This window comes from Vidua chalybeata, chromosome 20 (genome assembly GCF_026979565.1).
Source record: "Vidua chalybeata isolate OUT-0048 chromosome 20, bVidCha1 merged haplotype, whole genome shotgun sequence".
NCBI classification, from domain to species: Eukaryota; Metazoa; Chordata; class Aves; order Passeriformes; family Viduidae; genus Vidua; species Vidua chalybeata.
In genome coordinates, this window is record NC_071549.1 from 4,259,190 (window position 1) to 4,281,645 (window position 22,456).

The 22,456-nt window shown below is 58.3% G+C and overlaps 3 protein-coding genes across 7 annotated transcripts in view; 1 reads left to right on the top strand and 2 right to left on the bottom strand.

The window, feature by feature from the left end:
* The window catches only part of CAMKK1 (calcium/calmodulin dependent protein kinase kinase 1), a 97,526-nt gene extending 92,529 nt beyond the window's left edge, over positions 1–4,997 (top strand). For both annotated transcript variants that reach the window (XM_053961439.1, XM_053961438.1), the window contains exon 16: positions 341–4,997. In XM_053961439.1, coding sequence (XP_053817414.1) covers positions 341–413 — 73 coding nt within the window. In that variant the 3' untranslated portion in view covers positions 414–4,997. The remainder of the gene's footprint in view (positions 1–340) is intronic.
* Positions 4,998–10,765: 5,768 nt separating this feature from the next.
* Positions 10,766–14,068, bottom strand: LOC128798203 (uncharacterized). Of its 2 annotated transcripts, XM_053961500.1 has the most exons (7): positions 12,995–14,066; positions 12,622–12,843; positions 12,424–12,527; positions 12,281–12,331; positions 11,806–12,172; positions 11,257–11,433; positions 10,766–10,956 (listed from the first exon to the last, which is right to left on the bottom strand). In XM_053961500.1, exons 1-7 carry the CDS (start codon positions 13,983–13,985, stop codon positions 10,853–10,855), a joined length of 2,016 nt encoding a protein of 671 aa, XP_053817475.1. In that variant the 5' UTR covers positions 13,986–14,066; the 3' UTR covers positions 10,766–10,852. The 2 variants fall into 2 exon arrangements, with proteins under 2 accessions (XP_053817475.1, XP_053817474.1); XM_053961499.1 differs by having other exon boundaries at positions 11,806–12,331; positions 12,995–14,068.
* A 1,969-nt stretch (positions 14,069–16,037) lies between these two features.
* On the bottom strand, positions 16,038–20,921 carry LOC128798204 (uncharacterized). Of its 3 annotated transcripts, none has more exons than XM_053961502.1 (8): positions 19,845–20,921; positions 19,472–19,693; positions 19,274–19,377; positions 18,656–19,181; positions 18,107–18,283; positions 17,293–17,806; positions 16,514–17,176; positions 16,038–16,390 (listed from the first exon to the last, which is right to left on the bottom strand). In XM_053961502.1, the coding sequence occupies exons 1-6, from the start codon at positions 20,833–20,835 to the stop codon at positions 17,703–17,705; spliced, it is 2,124 nt and encodes a 707-aa protein (XP_053817477.1). In that variant the 5' UTR covers positions 20,836–20,921; the 3' UTR covers positions 16,038–16,390; positions 16,514–17,176; positions 17,293–17,702. The 3 variants fall into 3 exon arrangements, with proteins under 3 accessions (XP_053817477.1, XP_053817478.1, XP_053817476.1); XM_053961503.1 differs by having other exon boundaries at positions 16,038–17,176; positions 18,656–19,022; positions 19,131–19,181; positions 19,845–20,920; XM_053961501.1 differs by having other exon boundaries at positions 16,038–17,176.
* Positions 20,922–22,456: the final 1,535 nt, after the last annotated feature.

The window sequence follows — 22,456 nt, forward strand, 5'->3', positions numbered from 1 at the left end:
GGATCAACCCATCACTCTGATCTTTATTAAAAAAAAACAGATTAAAGGACAGCAAGCCAGAACTTTCCAATTGCAAACTAGATAATTTGGAAACCATGCTGCTGGTCTGCAAAACTTTCCCCTAAAACTAGGTACCTCCTCGTGGAGAAGGGCATTCAGGGAAGTGGAGAGCTCAGTTTTTGGGAGCCAAGCAGGCACAAGCTGCACATCCCTGCAGGGCATCGTGCCGGGCTATTGCTGAGGCGTTCACACGGTACCAGCACATCAGGCTGGTTCACTGCTGATATATAAAGCACCCCTTGCCTTGCTGTGTGCCCACAATGTCTTTGTCTCCTCGCAGAACACAGGGGAGCAGAGAAGCCGCCAGGGACCCGGAGCTGCCCGACGTGTGCGAGGACGAGGCCGCGGCCTGACGGCGCAGCTGCCGCGGGCGGGCCGCCCTCATCCCCCTCACGGCCCTCACCGCCCGGCCCGGGGCCCGCACGGCAGCACAGCGAGCCCAGCAGGAAGGCAGCGAGCCACACGAGCCAGGCAGGAGGATCGGAGCAGCGTCGGCCCCGGCCGCGAGCTCCTCCGTGCGTGCCTTGTGCTCCGCCCGAGGAATGCGGCCGTGCTCCTCTCAAGGGTCATCCTCCCCCCAGAGACTTTTTCCTTGTGTTTTTGCATTCTCTACTTCAAGCATCAGGGGGGAAAAAATGGCGTTAGAGACGGGTTTTATATAGGAGGGCAACTGTTTTATTTAATGCACTTGTGTACATCAAGAGTCCTGCTCCTGGCGTGGAGATGAAGGCAAAATGGATGTCACTTAAATGAGGATGAGATCCTGCTGTTGGAGTGAACATCATCCCTCCCTGTGTCTGTCTTTTTTCCCTTTTCCTCCGATCCCTCAGTTTTGCACAGTGTCAGTCCTGCCCCCAGCCGTGGCTTTAGTCAGGGCAGAGCTGTAAAGCAGAGGAGTTACAGGAGATACCCTGGAAAGTCACAGAGCCCTGGAGCATGGGGATATGCTGCTGCACACAACAGCTCAGTGCTCCAGGCACATCTGCCTGGGCTGGGAATGCACCCCAGCAGCTGCACCCAGTCCTGCACTCATGGACCATCTTCCCCAGCTGAAAAGAGTAGCAGGTTTGGGCTTTGTTTTATTTCATTTCCTTCTCTTCACTTATCTGATGCTTTGAAACTTTAATTTCATGAAAATGACCCAGACTGGGAGAGGTTCCTAGGGTGGAAAATGATGGTGGAGGGTTTTTAGAAAGCTACAGAGCACAAGTTCACAACTTGATATTTTTATAAAGAAGGCTTTATTTTTAATTTTGTTTTAAGACTCTGATTTTTATGCATGTGCTGATGCTGCTATTTTTTCCATAGATTGCTTCTAAACTTGGGGTTAGAAGCTTCATCTCAATAGTTTGACAACTGGTAAGAGATTGCACTTAAAAAGGTAAATACAAAAAAGCAAATACAGCCTTTTTTGGCTGTTGACTGTACAGACTGTGTGGATAATCAGGAATGTCACTCCTCCATTCAGAGAGTAAAAACCAGTAACATTCATCTGTCAAACTATATGTCATTATTTTCCCTTGAGCCTTATCGGGTCCGAGCATGCCCCTGGGAAGCCAGTGGGATTGGAATCTTATTTTATAGTACTTTAAGAAAGGACATGATTCAATTTGGTTCCTACATAATCATCTTAGTGTCTGTTTTTAGGTTAATCCTGAGGAGTTGGGACTTTGTTCCCTCATTTTTTTGTGCAGGGGGACACATGTGCGAGGGTTGTTGGTAGTGACTGGTGTATCCTGGTGCTCCTGTTCTGTTTGCTGCAACCTCATTTTATGGTTCCCAACATTTTATAGCTGGGCTTTGCTGCTGGTGCCTTCTGTCTGTCCCCAGCCTGTCACCTCCCCTCACTCATCTTCAGCCACCTCAGTGGGATGCCCAGCACTCCCCAGCCTGGGCTCTTCCATGCATCTCACCTGTAAATATTGGCAAAATGGGAAATAACATTGCAGCTTCTCTGTTGAATGGAGACCTTTAATGCTGAAAGCTGGTGTTGGATCCTGTAAAGGTTGCTGCTGTGGAACTGAGCTCTGCACTGCTGCTTCCAGGTGCTAAATCCTGCCTGGTTTTTGGTGTCTGCACCAGCTGTGAGCTCAGCATCCTGTGAGGAGCCTGGTCCTGCACCAGGAGGATGCTCTGATCCTTCCCCCAGCCTGGGACACGGGACTTTCTGCTTGGATCCTGCTGCTTTGTAATGAAGATTTAGGTGCCCAGAGGTAGGGAGTGAAGAGTCTGAGAGCACAGAGGATTCTGCAAATGAGAAAGATTGTCCAGGTGGAACTGCTGCCTGTGGGAGGGACAATCTGTGGATACAAATTGATCTGTGCTGTGGTGCCACCAGCTCCTGCTGCAAACCAGGGGCCAAGCTGGGAAAACTGTCCTCCTGTTTGTGGAAAAAACTTTCTCCAACTGGTGTCCCCAGGACAGGGCCAGGGAGTGACCTTGGAGCAAAGACACATCTCAGGAACGTGCCCTACCCCAGGCAGAAAAGGGAGTTCTGGTAATCCTCATCCCTGTGGGACTTCTGAAGTCTAAGCAATACCTGGGTTATGCTCAAAGAGCTCTAAGAATGCAAACATGGGGTTAGTTACTCTGTTTTTAATCTGTGGCAAGAATAATTTGCTAACCCAGGCAGCTGGGGTTATTTTAGTGATGCCCAAGGGGTCAGAGCTGGTGGGGAAGGCTGCAGGAAAGCTGTTCTCAGCCTCAATTAATGCAACCAAGCAAATGATGAGTTACAAATTAGCTCTGTATCACATTCCTTTACTGGTACCTAAATCATCACTTCAGTTTTGGAGAGGAATGGGTGTTTTTTATGATTATCTCAAAATCTACCTGGATATATTTGCCCTTTCAGCTACAAGAAGTCCTTCTGGAGCTGTTCCCACAGGTCCAAGAACCAACCCCTCGAGCTCTGAGCTCGTGTCACACCTTGTTTCTTCAGCAAATCTGCCAACAGGCTTTCCCTTATACCCCAGAGATCACCCCTATCGTGTCACAAACAGCAGCCTGAAAACCTGCATGAAATGAGATGAAAAATGTGCCCTGGCAGCAGGAGAAACGCTCAGATAGGCAAAAACAGGCTCTACTCACTCAGCTGCAATGAAATCCTTGCTTGTTTATGTGCATGTTAGAGCAGCTCAGGGCAACTGGTTCTGCTCTGAAGAAAGGAAGAGACTGAAGAGAGGGGATTTATTTGAGAATAAACATCCCAGGCAAGGCAGCGCTTTTAGCTCTTGAGTAAAATCATTCTCTTTAGCTGGATGGGTAAATATTTGTCTGCTCCTCTCTATGATGGAGGGGATGGGGTTCAGTGTGGGCTCTGCAGAGCAGTGAGCAGAGCAGGTATGGCACACTCATGCTTTGGTGTGTGCTCTCTGTTTCTCCCCTCCAAATCCTCCTCTCTGCTGTTCCTGGAGCACTGGGATGCTCTGGCCTGGGTTAGCTGGGTTTGGAGTCACCAGGAGAGTTCCTCTTTCCCCATCACCATTGCATCTGGTCAAGCTTTCCAGACTCTTCCAGGCTGAGGATGATTTTCTTGAAAGAAATTTCTCATCTGGGGGAACAGCACATCTCTTTGATCTCCAGGAGGTGGATTTCTTTGTCTTGCTCAATAAATGGCTCTAGGCCTTTGGTTTTGGGGGGTAGTGCTAAGTAAAAATCCTGGTCAAGTTTCTTCTGTTCTGCACTGAGGAATGCACAGTCTGTGTCTTTAACCCTTTGGGCAGGAACGTGCTGCTGTCAATGTCACACTTGCAAACAGATGAGGTTTCCAGCATCAGGGCAGCTGGTGGGAAAGCTGAATTTTTGTAGGGCTCCTACCAGACGGAGCCTGACAAGGGACAGGGTAGCTGTTCCATGCAAAACAAAGCAGTGGCTCCATAAAACAACTCCCAGGGTGCAATTTCATTCCTTATTTATTGCCAGACTTGCAAGGAAGAGCTGCTGGGAGAAATTTCGTGTTCCTTCAGCACAACTCGGTCCTGAAGCCTTTGGCAGCGCTGCCATGGGGGAATTTCTCCAGTTGTGGTGTGTGGCTGGGAGCTTGTTCGCCCTCCCCAGCTCAGTGCTTTCCCTCCCATCTTGCCCAAAACCCCATGAGCTTTGTCCCACCAGCCCAGGGCTTTGTCCCAGCCCCTGAGAGGCCCAGGCTCGCCCAGGGACAGGGATCTCAGTGAATTTCCCAAGGCAGGAGGGCTGTGCTGGGGGATGCCACTTGGAGCCCGAGCACAGGGATGCCTGTGGTGTGCAGCAGGGAGACTGGAAAGCAGAGTGGAGGGTTTGTGTGGAAATAGAATTTGGATGAGGTGCCAAACTTCTCTGCTTTAGCAGGGCAGGTTTGTAGTGGAGTTTGCTGAGCAGAGTAGTGCAAGGCATTCCTTTCTGGCCCACATCCTTCTACACAAGTCCATGCTCGAGTCCCTCCCAGGCTGAATTAACCTGCATTATGCCATGACCCTGTTGCTGTGAATGCAGCCTCCCATGGGATGAAGGAAGGAAAACAGCTCATCGGTCACTGCCCTGCTCCTTCCCTTCCTGGAGAAAAGCCATGTATGCTCAGAGCCGCTGCTGGCAGAGCCGAGACCCTCCGTCAGTATCCACGAGCCATCAAAGTGCTCCCAAAAAATGGTGTAAATTCAAGAAAACATGAATTGCAACTCCTGAGGGTACAATGCAAATCCTCTGTGCTGTAATTTTGCTGCTCTTTCTGATTTCTAGGCCTGTTCTGTTGGTATTTCTGTCTCTTGTTGCACTTGAAGTTAAACCTCTGCCCCTGTATGTGCTCTGCTATGATTCCAGCATGATGTAAATGCACTCAGTACTGTGACAGCACGTGACTGTTGCACTGTAAATATGTACCATGAAGAGAGAGGCTATTTTTTGCATGCTTTTGTACTGTAGAACTGATGAGAAAATAACAATAAATTCCACAGAAATGACCCTGGCTGTAAGTGCAGTTCCTAAGGCAGCTGCCAAGCACAGCCCTGAGTGCTGCCCTAAGGCCAGCACCGTGCTGGGACTAAGGCCAAGGGTGGCCCCCAGTCGCAGTCCCTAGCCCGAGCCTGGCTCAAAGCTCAAGGCCCCCTTTAGCCCTAAGGCCAGGGCTGGCTCTAAGCCTGGCCTAATCCCGGCTCAAAGCTCAAGGGCCCCTTTAGCCCTAAGGCCAGGACTGGCTCTAAGACTGGCTTGAAGCTCAAGGGCCCCTTTAGCCCTAAGGCCAGGGCTGGCTCTAAGACTGGCTTGAAGCTCAAGGCTCCCTTTAGCCCTAAGGCCAGGGCTGGCTCTAAACCTGGCTCAAAGCTCAAGGCCCCCTTTAGCCCTAAGGCCAGGGCTGGCTCTAAACCTGGCTCAAAGCTCAAGGCCCCCTTTAGCCCTAAGGCCAGGACTGGCTCTAAGCCTGGCTCGAAGCTCAAGGCCCCCTTTAGCCCTAAGGCCAGGGCTGGCTCTAAACCTGGCTCAAAGCTCAAGGCCCCCTTTAGCCCTAAGGCCAAGACTGGCTCTAAACCTGGCTCAAAGCTCAAGGCCCCCTTTAGCCCTAAGGCCAGGACTGGCTCTAAGCCTGGCTCGAAGCTCAAGGCCCCCTTTAGCCCTAAGGCCAGGGCTGGCTCTAAGCCCGGCCTGAGCCCTGACCGCCGCTCAAAGCCCAGGCAGGTGCCGGCCCCGCCCACCGGGCTGTGAGCCACGCCCACTGCCCACCCATCACAGAGCACTCCGCCTCTCAGCCAATCAGATAGCTCGGTCATGTCCGGGCCCTGCCCGTCTCAGAGCCCTCTGACTGTCGACCAATCATGTCGCCCGCTGGCATCACGACCCCGACTCCTACATCTCCGAATCGTCACTATTTGCTCCGGCCCCCATTGTGTTGTCACTGAGCTCCTATTGGCTGTGGCTGAGAGGGCGCGGCTTTGGCCGCTATATAAAGGGCCGCGGGGCAGCATGGCTCAGTGCGGGCTCGGCGGCAGCGAGGCAGCGGCTCCGCCGCGGCGAGCGGCGCGGGCTGCACCAGCGGAGTGCCGCGCCCTCGGCCCCACGACGCCGGAGCCTCGGGGCCGGCTCTGCCTCGCAGGGCTACGGGGGCTGTGCGCCGTGTTTGGGAGGGAGGTGGGAGTACCCCTTTGGCCACCCGCGGCTCCTTGTGCCAGCCCCGCCATCTCCCCCGCCCCCAAATTGGAGGAGCACGAAGTGTTGGCCCCCCCAAAGCGAAGAGAGACAGAGAGAATGCCGGCCCCCAAAAATCGGAGAAGGACGGAGAGCACTCCCGGCCGGCCAAAAGCAAATAGGCAGAATGGCCGGGGGCTGCGAGGACGGCGACAGCGGCGGGCCCCTCCAAATCGGAGGGGGACAGAGAGAATGTCCTCTCTGGTCCCCCAAAGTGGAAGACAGTGGAGCCATCGCTCCCTAAATCGAGGGGGGACAGAGAACCCATGCCGAACCTCCCAAGCCGAAAGGGGGCAGCAACTGCCCCCTGTCCCCCTAAGTCAGAGGGGCGCAGACACAATGCCAGCTCCCCCCATATCTGAGGGTGACAGACGCAGAGGTCTCCCCCAAAAGCGGATGGAGACCGAGATCACCACCAGCCTTGCAAAAGTAAGGAGGATCGAGAAACTCCCCATCATCCTGCAGGATAAGAGGGACGGGGACACGTCTCTCCCAAGCATCTCCCATGGCGAGAGGGACGGAGACCCCTCAAGCAGCGCCCCCCCTTCTCCCGCCCCCATGGATGAAACAAAATAAAATTGGCAGAAATCCAACTTAACCGCACACCGAAGGCTTTGACTGATGTTTGTTTTCCCAACGAGTCACTTGTGAAAAAAATCGAAAGCCCCAGCCTGCCCGAGGGCAGAGAACACCCCGGCCACCCCGCAGAGGAGGACAGAGGAGCACCTGGTCCCCCATCGGGGAAAGGACCAGGGAGACCCCTGAGCCCTCTCCCTCGGCGAGAGGAGGATGAGACCTCCTGGCAGCCACAAAGGCCAGATAAGGATGGGGAAGGCCCCTGATCCCTCCAAAAGAGAGGAGTAGGGAGAACCTCCTGTCCCTGCCCTGGCCAGAGTTAAGGACGAACGCAGACCCGCTCCAGCCCTCCCCAAAAAAGGGCACTTATGTTACTGCCCGGTTGCAGCCACAGTATGGAGATCTCCCGGCTAGCACACTCCCTATGGCAGGAGGGCACAACAGGAGGGGCTGCCCCCAGATCTCTTCCGAGACCTCTCGGGTGGCAGTGCTCACAAGGAGCTGCTGTTCCCTGTGGCTGGCTGTGGTGTGGATAGCACAGCTCCGAGGCAGAAACGAAGGGCTGAGGCGAAGAAACAGAAGGGGGCCACTTGTATGAATTCCAAGGTACTTTAGCCCAAGGAAGGTTCAGGGACAAGTAAGGCACAGGAATGAAGGGGGCATCACATTTTAAAGAGGGGAGGGTACAAGGGGTGGAAACAACTCACATCCAATGAGGGGAGAGTAGGGGAGGAGAACACAACTGGAATAATCCAATAGAGACAGCACAGGGGAGGGAGCAGGCTTAACAGTCCAATGGGAAACTGTGCAAAGGGTAACAGACAAGGAACTTTCCAGAACAACCAGGGTGTGTCTGACTTGACAGGCAGGGGTGGGGGCAGTGAACTGAGGATTGACATGGGCATATAAGGAGACAAGGGAGGTACAAAGGAGGGACTGGGGAGACTGACACAGGGACTGACTTGGTGGGAAAAGGCTGAGGTAAACAACTTAGGGCTAAACCAGTAGGGGAACAGAACGGGGAACATGGAACAAACCATTATAAACTTACTAACAGAAAACAATTGTAAAACAACAAACCACCACACACTTATATCATTTCTTTAATAAGGAAATCCTTATATAATGTCACATATAAGGAAACGGGGCTATCTTTACATTTCAGTGACATCTTCAAAAAGGGAAGAGCATTTTCTTCTCAAGCAGTACATTCCTTTGTCTTCAAGTACAAAAGCAACAAAGTCATGAGAGGTAACAGTGGCAGATCACGCTGTTACTGTCACAGTGACTCCCAGCTCACTTCACCACCTCCTGTCTGTTGTTTATTGCTGGCCAGAGAAGAAGAGTCACATTTTCTTTGTCTGGTTGTCAAACATCATATCCTGCTTTCACCAGTCCTTCACATCACTCTGTTATTTCATCCCTTAAATGAGGGAAAAAAGTCAATTTACTTATAATTTTTTCAATATTCTCCAGTCTGGAGATGGTTGCATCTTAAAGAAAAAATACATCTCAGTAAGCATCACCCAGCAGTTCCTACTTGAGGAAATTCTACACTGCATTTAATGGAAGCCTTGTAAAAAGAATGGGGCTGTGCCTTGAGGAGTAGAATTGTGTACTTAACAAACTTGCTTGAAATGCTTTTATTTACAATAGCAGCTGTAAGTCATTTTTCTTCTACCACTACAGGGAGAAAATGAAACTGGAAATGTTTCCTTTGCAAAAATATCCACCCTGGCTAACATTTGAGGATGCTTCCATCTATTTCAACACTTTGCCCACTCAGAACATGTACTTACTGTGTAGCCTTGACAATATTACAGGTGCAGAGGTCTTCAGCAATGGGATATGGGCCTGGGAGACCTTTATCTCCATGGGCCCTCTGGCTGCTGTCCATATGAGCTCCATGAGGCCATGGCAATGGCCTTTACACTGTTGGTTAACATTACTAACCATCCTTATTTACTGGCTGAACACCACACATCTCCCTCTTAAACAGAAGCACTCACTGTGCATGTCAGGTTCTCTAAATACAAACGAAGATGGTAATTCAAAGCCCAGTTTCTCTCCGCCTGGAGAAAAGGAGGCTCAGAGGGGACTTTCTCTCTCCCCACAGATCCCTGAAAGGAGTAGTGCCACCTCCTTGCTGGCTGGGTTCCCACAGGAGTTCAAGGCCATTTGGGAGCATTCCCACCCCCAGCCAAGGCCAGTGTCCCCTCATAATGACCGCCAGGCTGAGGGAGGAGCCACCATTTTAGGGCAAATCCTGAGGGGCAAATGGCCACACCCTGAAGAAATGGGGATAGCCTGGGAAAACACCCACAGGTGTCAAATTCCCACAAGCTTCCAAGGTGGGGTGGGACCCAGGGAGCCCCCAGAGCGACACAATCTCCTCTGGCCTGAGGAGAAACCATGTTGTGACCGGACACTGCCAGCTCCCAATGGCTCCGGGCCAGGGCAGAGCGGGACAGGGCCTGCAGTCACCGGCATCCCGGGGCTGTGGAGACATGAGGACCTCCTGCTCCTGGGGAAAAGGTGTCGTGGCCCTTGGAGAAGTGGCAGTCACCGCTGACAGGACCTTAGAAAAGGGATAATTTTCCCTCCCAGCTCAGCCTCCAGGCCGGGGCTGACACACAGAGCTCTCACCATCCCCTCAGGGCGGGGTCTTGGCTGGAAGGATCTCAGCTCGGGCCAGGCCTTTGGGTAGAGCCTTGGAGAGCCATTCAGGGTACAAGAGGGTTGGCAGCCCTGAGAAAAGAAAACAGAAATGAAAGAGCGTGTGCATTTATGAAGAAAAACTATTTACTACCAAACCCTGTGTTGGTAGGTCAGGGCAGTAGACAGAAGGTAGCAGAGATTAGTAGCTGGCACCTGGGTGCATTTCTGTAACTAGAGCGGTTGGTGCACTCTCCATCAGTTGTTTTTAGGGGAGAGGAAGATATTTTTGGGGGGCACAGTGGGCCCAAGGCCATGGGAGCAAGTCCAGGATCTCATCTGCCTTCCCCTGTGAGTGAGCAGGAAAGCTAAGAGACCAAGTCAGGTTTTTTCCTTATCCTGAAGGTGAAGCAGAGAAGGGGAAATTCAGAGCTGACAAAAACATGCCATTTGGGGTGCACAAGTGCAGGGAGACCCCTCCCTTGCTGGTCAGGAGGTGCTATGGGCATCCAGTGATTCTTTGTTACAATAGCCAAGTCTCCAGAAGGGAGCTGGCTAGAAATGCCACTCCTTCCACCCAAAGTCCTAAAGCTCTGGGCTACAGGCTGTAACAAAGGTCTCGAGAATCGCTCCCTTCCAGAACACGAGTCCTCAGCGGGAGACAGCAGGGTTCAGGGCTGCTAACACCGGGGGGGGGTTTCCCTTGGAGTCCCCAGGGATGACTTTCTCCGGGGCTCCTTCCTCCGCCGCAGGGCTCTCCTCACGCACGTTCCCCGCCCCAAGACGGGAGGCTGAGCCTGCTGGGGCGTGTCCGTCTGTCCTAGGGTTCCTTTTGGCATCTGCCCAGCCCTGCACAGCTCCCTTGGAGGCTGCTGTCGCCTGAATGGAGACAGAGTGGGCTGCATTTTCCTGCTGATGATTTGAGGGGAAGAAAGAGGAAGAGTCCATCAGGGCTCAAGGGAAAAGGACGCTTTGACGCTTCTGCTTGTTCTCACAGCCTTGGCAGCGGAGCAACGTCTCTGTTCCTGCCGCCCACTCGGCGCTGGAATCCACAGACGGGCCCATGTTTCACTTCAGGGGACCCCAAGCAAGCGGCCAGATCGGTTTGAAAGGGCAGCTGTTGTTCCGCTGTTGCCCTTCTGGCCTTGTTAAAGCCCCTCCTACGTGCACTACAGCCTGAGCTTGAAGACACAAAAAACCACCTAGGTGGAGGAGAGGCATGGAAGCTTGACAAAGGGAAGGGAAGACTCTGATTGCCCCTTTTCCCAAGAGGTTTCTCCAGCAGAAGTTGCTAACAAGGACCAGACTGGAGAGCCCGCAACGGGTCGGTGGTTGTTTTATTTTTCCGGCCCTCAGTCCTGCGTGGGACTCGGTAGCTGGGGGCTGCAGAGGCGCCAGCAAGGCATCAAAGGCAGCCGGCCCACACCCAAGGGTGGCGGAAGATCTGGTCCAGCTGCGGCCGGTCGGCGGGGTGCTGGGCCAAACACCAGCGGATCAGGTGTCGGCACTCTGGGGAGAGAAGGCAGAAAGCGGCGGTCACCGGCAGAAGGCTCCTGCCCGGCTGCTCCCGGCGCCTGCAGAACCCGGGCCAGGCTGCGCGCGCTCAGAGCTGCCCTTTGCGGCACAGCGGCACGGCAGGACACGGCCACCTCCTTCAGCCAAGCGTGCCACACCCAGCCCGTCACGGGCCACCTCCCGCAGCCGGCCCTTGAGGGCGCATCCACGTCCCGCCGAGCTGCTGCGTGAGGGCCCGGCTGGGCTGCGTGCTGCCATCTGCCAAAGGCCGCCTTCTTGAGGCCGGCTACCAACCTGGAGAGACCTGCGGCCTGAAGATAAGCTCCCCCAGCAGGATCTCACGGTCGTCCTCGAAGGGGAGGCACCCGCAGACCATGACATAGAGCAGCACCCCCAGGGACCAGATGGTCGCCGCATGGCCGTGGTAGCGGCCCTGGCAGATCCACTCGGGTGGGCAGTACGTGCGTGTTCCTAGGGGAGACAGGCGGCGCTGTCCGGGCGCAGGCTGCTGCCTTGCAGAGCCTGGACGGACACAACTTCCCCCCCAAGGCCACCCTGCATCGCCCAGAGAATTGGCCGAAGGCAGGAAACCGCTCGGCAAGGCAGAGCAGGCCAGCGGAGCAGCCCAAGCCCTACAGCCCTGCCGAGCTGAGGGGTGGGGCCTGGCTTTTGCAGCCCCCCTGTGTCAGCAGAGCCTGCGGCCGGCTCCTGGGGCACGGCACCTGCCCCGCGCCGCGCCGCGGGGCAGCCGGCAGCCGGCTGAATGCCGCGCCCCACTGCCCCGGAGGGAACGGGGCCATGCAGTGCCTGGCGCTGGGAGCAGGGCCCGGGCCGCGGGCTCACCGGCAAATTGAGTGAAGGCCCGCTCCTGGAGGAAGGTGCCGCAACCGAAGTCGATGAGCTTCAGGTCGCCACTCTCCGGGTCCACGAGGAGGTTCTCTGGCTTGATGTCGCGGTGCAGGACGCCGCAGGCGGTGCAGTGCCGCACGGCCTCCAGCACCTGGCAGAAAAGCCAGCGCGCCGCCTCCTCGCTCAGGAACTCCTGCTGCTGCAGGAGCTGCAGGAGATCCTGCGATCGCTCCGGGCGCTCCAGCACCAGCACGAAGCTGTCAGGCAGCTCGAACCAGTCCAGGAGCTGGATGATGCTGCGGCAGCCAGAGCCCACCTTCTCCATCAGCACGATCTCCATTGGAACACGGCTGCCGTCGGGCTGTGAGGAAAAGACAATGCCTCCAGCAGGCCAGCTGGAGCTACCCTGTGCCTCCGCTGCCCCCTGCCCGCCACGACCCGCTCTGGCCCGCAGGCCCCGCTCACTCACCCGCTCGTCCCACTGCAGGACGCTCTCCCGGGCCACGTGCTTGATGGCCACCTGCAAGCCATCGACAGAGGGGGGCTGAGCTCGAGCCCTGCCCCGCTCCGGCCCTGGCCCTCCGGCCGCGCCCGGCCCTGCCGGCCACTTACCGGGCTCCCGTCCGAGAGGCGGGTCCCCGAGAAAACGGTGCCGAAGCCACCGCTCCCCAGCTGCGGGCCCAGCAGGTACAGCTCCTGCAGCTCCTTCTTTTGCCCTGCGGCCGAGAGCGAGCCATCAGCCCTGCGCCCAGGGCCCCCCGTGCCCGCCAGCCAAGCGGGCCGGGGCACCGCGGGCCACCTTGCCCTCACCTGCTTCCTGCTGCGCGCCGGGCAGCGGCCCCCGCCCTGCAGCCGTCGGGCCGGTGAGCGGCAGGGCTGGGCCGGGGCAGCACGCACAGGCGGCTGCAGGAGCCGCGGGGCAGCGGGGCGCGGCGGCACCGTCGCTGGCCCCGGCGTCCTGGGCCGGACTCTGCTCTTCTGGACGGCCGGGGCTGCAGCCCGAGGTGTCGCACAGGGGGGTCCCAGGAGCAGCTGCAAACCACACAGGGGATTTTTGAAGCCGTGCCCTCAGAGGCGCTGAGAACAGCCAGGGACTAGGCTGTGCTCAGAGACCCTGGCCCGGCCCAGGAATGCCCCCCAAGGGCCCCAGGGGAGCCGCAGGCAGCTCCTCAGAAGATCTCACCTTCTGTTAGGGCCTTCCCGGTAGTCGGTGGCTGTGTCAGAGCAGCTTCCAGGAGATGGAGGTCTCCGGGTCTCTGGAGGATCGCCTCCTCCACCAGGCACGGGCTGTTGCCCGCCGGCACAGCGTCCTGGGAGCCGTGGGCCGGCAACTGCCGGCTGCAGGACACTTGCTGCTCCGCCACCTGCTCCTGAGATGGCTCCCCTGCATCGGGCTGGGCTCCCACCTGGACTCGCGGGCTTTCCCTGGCCACGTCAGCGCTCAGGGTTGCGCCCGTGTTGTTGACGTCGACGGGTCCAGGGGAGCTGGGAGACCTGTCCACGGGCTCTGCACCTTCTGCCCGCTGACAGGTCTCACTGAGCCTCTCTGAGGGATGGAGGCTGTCAGAGATAGCCGAGGCTCCAGGCAGGATGGACGTTCCCTGACAGCCTGAGCTTCTTGCAGGGATGGCGGGTGTCTGCTGCTGCGCCATCCTTGCAAGGCTTGAGGCTCTCCCAGGGATGGAGAAGCTTCCTGGGAGCTGCCTCCTCATGGGATGGGGGCTCCTGAAGGAGCTGGGCGAGCCACAGCAGGGCAGGTGGCCTCGCTTCACCAGCTCCTCCAGTTCTTCCCACAAGGCCTGCCACATCCCATCGTAGAGCGGCACAGATGTCCCATTGCGAGCCCAGAGCAAGCTCATCAGTTCCTGCAGCTGTTGGGCCACTGCCACGCAGGGGCCGCAGCTGCAGGAGCCGTCCAGGGGGCTGGCGGGAGCACCTGGCCGCTGGCGAGGGGTCGGCCGAGGCCTGGAGGGCCTGGGAGCCGCAGGGGCTCCTCGGTTCCTCCGTGAGCCTCTGGGCCGGACCCCGGGGCGCTTGCGCCTCTTTGGTGTCCTTGTCTGCCGCCTCCGTGGTTGCCAGCGGCCAAGGGCCCACCAGACAGCCACAGCGGCCAGCAGCAGGACAAGCGCGGTCATGAGGACGCCACCGTCACACATGGCTCCGGCACGTCCCATCGCGACTGCACTGGCAGCCGCGGGGGCTGGCCCGGCTTATATAGGCATGGTGATGTCACAGAGCTGTGGCAGGACAGCCCTGTGCCGTCAGAGCCCCGCCTCACGCCTCACTCGGCCCCTTTGTGCCGTCACGGCCCCGCCTCACCCCGCCCAGGCTGACGCTGGCCTGTCCTTCCATCACTTCCCAGTAGTGCCAAGGACGACCCTCTCCACCATTTTCCTGCTGTCAAGATTAGATTGAAGGGATGGAGTTTCCTGGGAAGTCCCAAGCCTTTCCTGTCGAGTCAGATACAGCTGGAGAACACTGGCCCAGCGTAGACCTCCTTTTGGGCTTTCAGGACCTTGGCTAGATGATTTAAGGGCTTCCCACTGGGACATATTGGGATGAATCCCACCCAACGCCACATCCCATGGATATTGTTCTGGTCCCAGTTGTCCCCAGCAATCCCAAATGGAAGATCACTGTCCCTCACAGCACTGTGCCTCCACCGTTGGACGCCCTTCGGCACCCAGGGAAGCCGTGGTTTGCAAGAGGCTGCGGCCACAGCTTTAATGGGAAACTGAGCGTGGCAGGCAGCTCACTAATCCTTAAAGCCTCACATCGAGTTAGGACTTTGTTGACCAAAAGAGCCTCTCATGCAACGGGACGATCTAGAACGGAGAAGCGGGGAAGGGTTTAACCCCACTGCCTGTTTAACTGCTCCTGAGGGAGGAGACTTGAAGGAATCTCATGACTGCATTTAGGTAATCGATCTCCAGATGCCCAGGAGAGACTCACTTATCCCTCATGGAATCAATGTTTGGGATTTTTCTTTTTCTGGAGCAGTAAATTAGGATGGCGATGGAGGTTTCTGGTTGCGTTCCCAACAGGGCAGCCATTTGGCACAGCCCACGAACACGGCATCGCAGTCCATGTGGCTGTAGGACAGACCCTTGTGTTCCGCTTCTTTCCCTCTGCCGCTGCCCAGTGCCACCAGCTCCCCCCTGGCAATGAGCGGGTTCCGGGCTGAGCCAGGGCAGCGCGAAGGTGCAGCAGCTCAAGGATCCGCTGCCCGGGCACTTCCCGGGATAGGGCCGCCCTGGGCCTTGGCATGGACAGAGGGTCCCCCTTCTCTGCTCGGTCTGACCCTCCTGCCCCAGCCTCGCTGGGCTCCACTGAGGTTCCTGCCGTGAGGGACGCTCTCCACCCAGATGCTGCCCCTGATTCCTTGCATCCACAGCACTGTTTTCCCTGGATTTTAGCCAGGGCTTCCCCTGTGTAAGGGGCTGGGCTATGCAGGGGAGAGGGTGTGGAGCTTTCCCCAGCCACCGTTAGCGGTTTCAGGCCGCCAAGAGCTCTTGTGTCTCCCTTTTCCCCACCAATATCCCTCTGTCCCCTCCTTGCCGACGTTTCCCCTCAGCAGCGCCGAGCCTTTTCCCGCCCTTTTTCCCCTCAGCGCTGGCCCCGCCCCCTCGGCTCTGGGAGCGCCTCCCGCCCGCCCCTCCTCAATTAACGCCCTTAGCTCTTCCCTCATTAATGCCTCACTCATTAACGCCCTGGCGGCCAAGAGCGGAGCTCTGGAGGAGCTCTGTGGAACACCCTGGCTGCGTGGGGCAGGGCCGAGATGCCTGCTCTTGCCCCCGCTTTCAGGCCAGGGATCCAGGGCACCGTCATCCCCGGGAAAGATGCTCCGTCCCAGCTCACTTCACCACTTCCTGTCTGTTGTTTATTGCTGCCCAGTGAAGAAAAGTCACATTGTCTTTGTCTGCTTGTCAAACATCATATCCTGCGTCTATCAGTTTATTGTATCGCTCTGGTATCTCACCCCTTATATGAGGAAAAAAAAAATAAATAAAAACCCCAAAACCAAAAAAAACCAAAAAACCCATTGTAATTTTTTCAGTATTCTCCGTTATGGAGACAGTCGCGTCCTAAAGAAAAAATACATCTCCGTAAGCATCACCCAGCAGTTCCTACTTCAAGAAATTCTACGCTGCCTTCCATGGACGGCTTGTAAAAAGCGTGGGGCTGTGCCTCGAGGAGTAGAATTTTTCTACTTGAGCAAACCTGTCTGAAATTCTTTTGGTTTATTTACGATAGCAGCTGTAAGTGATTTTTCTTCTTCTACTACAGGGAGAAAATGAAACTGAAAATGTTTCCTTTGCAAAAATGGAAGCTTTGTAACAACGGACATGCTGCTCCTGGGGAAAAGGTGTCGTGGCCCTTGGAGAAGTGGCAGTCACCGCTGACAGGACCTTAGAAAAGGGATAATTTTCCCTCCCAGCTCAGCCTCCAGGCCGGGGCTGACACACAGAGCTCTCACCATCCCCTCAGGGCGGGGTCTTGGCTGGAAGGATCTCAGCTCGGGCCAGGCCTTTGGGTAGAGCCTTGGAGAGCCATTCAGGGTACAAGAGGGTTGGCAGCCCTGAGAAAAGAAAACAGAAATGAAAGAGCGTGTGCATTTATGAAGAAAAACTATTTACTACCAAACCCTGTGTTGGTAGGTCAGGGCAGTAGACAGAAGGTAGCAGAGATTAGTAGCTGGCACCTGGGTGCATTTCTGTAACTAGAGCGGTTGGTGCACTCTCCATCAGTTGTTTTTAGGGGAGAGGAAGATATTTTTGGGGGGCACAGTGGGCCCAAGGCCATGGGAGCAAGTCCAGGATCTCATCTGCCTTCCCCTGTGAGTGAGCAGGAAAGCTAAGAGACCAAGTCAGGTTTTTTCCTTATCCTGAAGGTGAAGCAGAGAAGGGGAAATTCAGAGCTGACAAAAACATGCCATTTGGGGTGCACAAGTGCAGGGAGACCCCTCCCTTGCTGGTCAGGAGGTGCTATGGGCATCCAGTGATTCTTTGTTACAATAGCCAAGTCTCCAGAAGGGAGCTGGCTAGAAATGCCACTCCTTCCACCCACAGTCCTAAAGCTCTGGGCTACAGGCTGTAACAAAGGTCTCGAGAATCGCTCCCTTCCAGAACACGAGTCCTCAGCGGGAGACAGCAGGGTTCAGGGCTGCTAACACCGGGGGGGGGTTTCCCTTGGAGTCCCCAGGGATGACTTTCTCCGGGGCTCCTTCCTCCGCCGCAGGGCTCTCCTCACGCACGTTCCCCGCCCCAAGACGGGAGGCTGAGCCTGCTGGGGCGTGTCCGTCTGTCCTAGGGTTCCTTTTGGCATCTGCCCAGCCCTGCACAGCTCCCTTGGAGGCTGCTGTCGCCTAAATGGAGACAGAGTGGGCTGCATTTTCCTGCTGATGATTTGAGGGGAAGAAAGAGGAAGAGTCCATCAGGGCTCAAGGGAAAAGGACGCTTTGACGCTTCTGCTTGTTCTCACAGCCTTGGCAGCGGAGCAACGTCTCTGTTCCTGCCGCCCACTCGGCGCTGGAATCCACAGACGGGCCCATGTTTCACTTCAGGGGACCCCAAGCAAGCGGCCAGATCGGTTTGAAAGGGCAGCTGTTGTTCCGCTGTTGCCCTTCTGGCCTTGTTAAAGCCCCTCCTACGTGCACTACAGCCTGAGCTTGAAGACACAAAAAACCACCTAGGTGGAGGAGAGGCATGGAAGCTTGACAAAGGGAAGGGAAGACTCTGATTGCCCCTTTTCCCAAGAGGTTTCTCCAGCAGAAGTTGCTAACAAGGACCAGACTGGAGAGCCCGCAACGGGTCGGTGGTTGTTTTATTTTTCCGGCCCTCAGTCCTGCGTGGGACTCGGTAGCTGGGGGCTGCAGAGGCGCCAGCAAGGCATCAAAGGCAGCCGGCCCACACCCAAGGGTGGCGGAAGATCTGGTCCAGCTGCGGCCGGTCGGCGGGGTGCTGGGCCAAACACCAGCGGATCAGGTGTCGGCACTCTGGGGAGAGAAGGCAGAAAGCGGCGGTCACCGGCAGAAGGCTCCTGCCCGGCTGCTCCCGGCGCCTGCAGAACCCGGGCCAGGCTGCGCGCGCTCAGAGCTGCCCTTTGCGGCACAGCGGCACGGCAGGACACGGCCACCTCCTTCAGCCAAGCGTGCCACACCCAGCCCGTCACGGGCCACCTCCCGCAGCCGGCCCTTGAGGGCGCATCCACGTCCCGCCGAGCTGCTGCGTGAGGGCCCGGCTGGGCTGCGTGCTGCCATCTGCCAAAGGCCGCCTTCTTGAGGCCGGCTACCAACCTGGAGAGACCTGCGGCCTGAAGATAAGCTCCCCCAGCAGGATCTCACGGTCGTCCTCGAAGGGGAGGCACCCGCAGACCATGACATAGAGCAGCACCCCCAGGGACCAGATGGTCGCCGCATGGCCGTGGTAGCGGCCCTGGCAGATCCACTCGGGTGGGCAGTACGTGCGTGTTCCTAGGGGAGACAGGCGGCGCTGTCCGGGCGCAGGCTGCTGCCTTGCAGAGCCTGGACGGACACAACTTCCCCCCCAAGGCCACCCTGCATCGCCCAGAGAATTGGCCGAAGGCAGGAAACCGCTCGGCAAGGCAGAGCAGGCCAGCGGAGCAGCCCAAGCCCTACAGCCCTGCCGAGCTGAGGGGTGGGGCCTGGCTTTTGCAGCCCCCCTGTGTCAGCAGAGCCTGCGGCCGGCTCCTGGGGCACGGCACCTGCCCCGCGCCGCGCCGCGGGGCAGCCGGCAGCCGGCTGAATGCCGCGCCCCACTGCCCCGGAGGGAACGGGGCCATGCAGTGCCTGGCGCTGGGAGCAGGGCCCGGGCCGCGGGCTCACCGGCAAATTGAGTGAAGGCCCGCTCCTGGAGGAAGGTGCCGCAACCGAAGTCGATGAGCTTCAGGTCGCCACTCTCCGGGTCCACGAGGAGGTTCTCTGGCTTGATGTCGCGGTGCAGGACGCCGCAGGCGGTGCAGTGCCGCACGGCCTCCAGCACCTGGCAGAAAAGCCAGCGCGCCGCCTCCTCGCTCAGGAACTCCTGCTGCTGCAGGAGCTGCAGGAGATCCTGCGATCGCTCCGGGCGCTCCAGCACCAGCACGAAGCTGTCAGGCAGCTCGAACCAGTCCAGGAGCTGGATGATGCTGCGGCAGCCAGAGCCCACCTTCTCCATCAGCACGATCTCCATTGGAACACGGCTGCCGTCGGGCTGTGAGGAAAAGACAATGCCTCCAGCAGGCCAGCTGGAGCTACCCTGTGCCTCCGCTGCCCCCTGCCCGCCACGACCCGCTCTGGCCCGCAGGCCCCGCTCACTCACCCGCTCGTCCCACTGCAGGACGCTCTCCCGGGCCACGTGCTTGATGGCCACCTGCAAGCCATCGACAGAGGGGGGCTGAGCTCGAGCCCTGCCCCGCTCCGGCCCTGGCCCTCCGGCCGCGCCCGGCCCTGCCGGCCACTTACCGGGCTCCCGTCCGAGAGGCGGGTCCCCGAGAAAACGGTGCCGAAGCCACCGCTCCCCAGCTGCGGGCCCAGCAGGTACAGCTCCTGCAGCTCCTTCTTTTGCCCTGCGGCCGAGAGCGAGCCATCAGCCCTGCGCCCAGGGCCCCCCGTGCCCGCCAGCCAAGCGGGCCGGGGCACCGCGGGCCACCTTGCCCTCACCTGCTTCCTGCTGCGCGCCGGGCAGCGGCCCCCGCCCTGCAGCCGTCGGGCCGGTGAGCGGCAGGGCTGGGCCGGGGCAGCACGCACAGGCGGCTGCAGGAGCCGCGGGGCAGCGGGGCGCAGCGGCACCGTCGCTGGCCCCGGCGTCCTGGGCCGGACTCTGCTCTTCTGGACGGCCGGGGCTGCAGCCCGAGGTGTCGCACAGGGGGGTCCCAGGAGCAGCTGCAAACCACACAGGGGATTTTTGAAGCCGTGCCCTCAGAGGCGCTGAGAACAGCCAGGGACTAGGCTGTGCTCAGAGACCCTGGCCCGGCCCAGGAATGCCCCCCAAGGGCCCCAGGGGAGCCGCAGGCAGCTCCTCAGAAGATCTCACCTTCTGTTAGGGCCTTCCCGGTAGTCGGTGGCTGTGTCAGAGCAGCTTCCAGGAGATGGAGGTCTCCGGGTCTCTGGAGGATCGCCTCCTCCACCAGGCACGGGCTGTTGCCCGCCGGCACAGCGTCCTGGGAGCCGTGGGCCGGCAACTGCCGGCTGCAGGACACTTGCTGCTCCGCCACCTGCTCCTGAGATGGCTCCCCTGCATCGGGCTGGGCTCCCACCTGGACTCGCGGGCTTTCCCTGGCCACGTCAGCGCTCAGGGTTGCGCCCGTGTTGTTGACGTCGACGGGTCCAGGGGAGCTGGGAGACCTGTCCACGGGCTCTGCACCTTCTGCCCGCTGACAGGTCTCACTGAGCCTCTCTGAGGGATGGAGGCTGTCAGAGATAGCCGAGGCTCCAGGCAGGATGGACGTTCCCTGACAGCCTGAGCTTCTTGCAGGGATGGCGGGTGTCTGCTGCTGCGCCATCCTTGCAAGGCTTGAGGCTCTCCCAGGGATGGAGAAGCTTCCTGGGAGCTGCCTCCTCAGGGGATGGGGGCTCCTGAAGGAGCTGGGCGAGCCACAGCAGGGCAGGTGGCCTCGCTTCACCAGCTCCTCCAGTTCTTCCCACAAGGCCTGCCACATCCCATCGTAGAGCGGCACAGATGTCCCATTGCGAGCCCAGAGCAAGCTCATCAGTTCCTGCAGCTGTTGGGCCACTGCCACGCAGGGGCCGCAGCTGCAGGAGCCGTCCAGGGGGCTGGCGGGAGCACCTGGCCGCTGGCGAGGGGTCGGCCGAGGCCTGGAGGGCCTGGGAGCCGCAGGGGCTCCTCGGTTCCTCCGTGAGCCTCTGGGCCGGACCCCGGGGCGCTTGCGCCTCTTTGGTGTCCTTGTCTGCCGCCTCCGTGGTTGCCAGCGGCCAAGGGCCCACCAGACAGCCACAGCGGCCAGCAGCAGGACAAGCGCGGTCATGAGGACGCCACCGTCACACATGGCTCCGGCACGTCCCATCGCGACTGCACTGGCAGCCGCGGGGGCTGGCCCGGCTTATATAGGCATGGTGATGTCACAGAGCTGTGGCAGGACAGCCCTGTGCCGTCAGAGCCCCGCCTCACGCCTCACTCGGCCCCTTTGTGCCGTCACGGCCCCGCCTCACCCCGCCCAGGCTGACGCTGGCCTGTCCTTCCATCACTTCCCAGTAGTGCCAAGGACGACCCTCTCCACCATTTTCCTGCTGTCAAGATTAGATTGAAGGGATGGAGTTTCCTGGGAAGTCCCAAGCCTTTCCTGTCGAGTCAGATAGAGAACATTGGAGAACATTGCCCCAGCGTAGACCTCCTTTTGGGCTTTCAGGACCTTGGCTAGATGATTTAAGGGCTTCCCACTGGGACATATTGGGATGAATCCCACCCAACGCCACATCCCATGGATATTGTTCTGGTCCCAGTTGTCCCCAGCAATCCCAAATGGAAGATCACTGTCCCTCACAGCACTGTGCCTCCACCGTTGGACGCCCTTCGGCACCCAGGGAAGCCGTGGTTTGCAAGAGGCTGCGGCCACAGCTTTAATGGGAAACTGAGCATGGCAGGCAGCTCACTAATCCTTAAAGCCTCACATCGAGTTAGGACTTTGTTGACCAAAAGAGCCTCTCATGCAACGGGACGATCTAGAATGGAGAAGCGGGGAAGGGTTTAACCCCACTGCCTGTTTAACTGCTCCTGAGGGAGGAGACTTGAAGGAATCTCATGACTGCATTTAGGTAATCGATCTCCAGATGCCCAGGAGAGACTCACTTATCCCTCTTGGAATCAATGTTTGGGATTTTTCTTTTTCTGGAGCAGTAAATTAGGATGGCGATGGAGGTTTCTGGTTGCGTTCCCAACAGGGCAGCCATTTGGCACAGCCCACGAACACGGCATCGCAGTCCATGTGGCTGTAGGACAGACCCTTGTGTTCCGCTTCTTTCCCTCTGCCGCTGCCCAGTGCCACCAGCTCCCCCCTGGCAATGAGCGGGTTCCGGGCTGAGCCAGGGCAGCGCGAAGGTGCAGCAGCTCAAGGATCCGCTGCCCGGGCACTTCCCGGGATAGGGCCGCCCTGGGCCTTGGCATGGACAGAGGGTCCCCCTTCTCTGCTCGGTCTGACCCTCCTGCCCCAGCCTCGCTGGGCTCCACTGAGGTTCCTGCCGTGAGGGACGCTCTCCACCCAGATGCTGCCCCTGATTCCTTGCATCCACAGCACTGTTTTCCCTGGATTTTAGCCAGGGCTTCCCCTGTGTAAGGGGCTGGGCTATGCAGGGGAGAGGGTGTGGAGCTTTCCCCAGCCACCGTTAGCGGTTTCAGGCCGCCAAGAGCTCTTGTGTCTCCCTTTTCCCCACCAATATCCCTCTGTCCCCTCCTTGCCGACGTTTCCCCTCAGCAGCGCCGAGCCTTTTCCCGCCCTTTTTCCCCTCAGCGCTGGCCCCGCCCCCTCGGCTCTGGGAGCGCCTCCCGCCCGCCCCTCCTCAATTAACGCCCTTAGCTCTTCCCTCATTAATGCCTCACTCATTAACGCCCTGGCGGCCAAGAGCGGAGCTCTGGAGGAGCTCTGTGGAACACCCTGGCTGCGTGGGGCAGGGCCGAGATGCCTGCTCTTG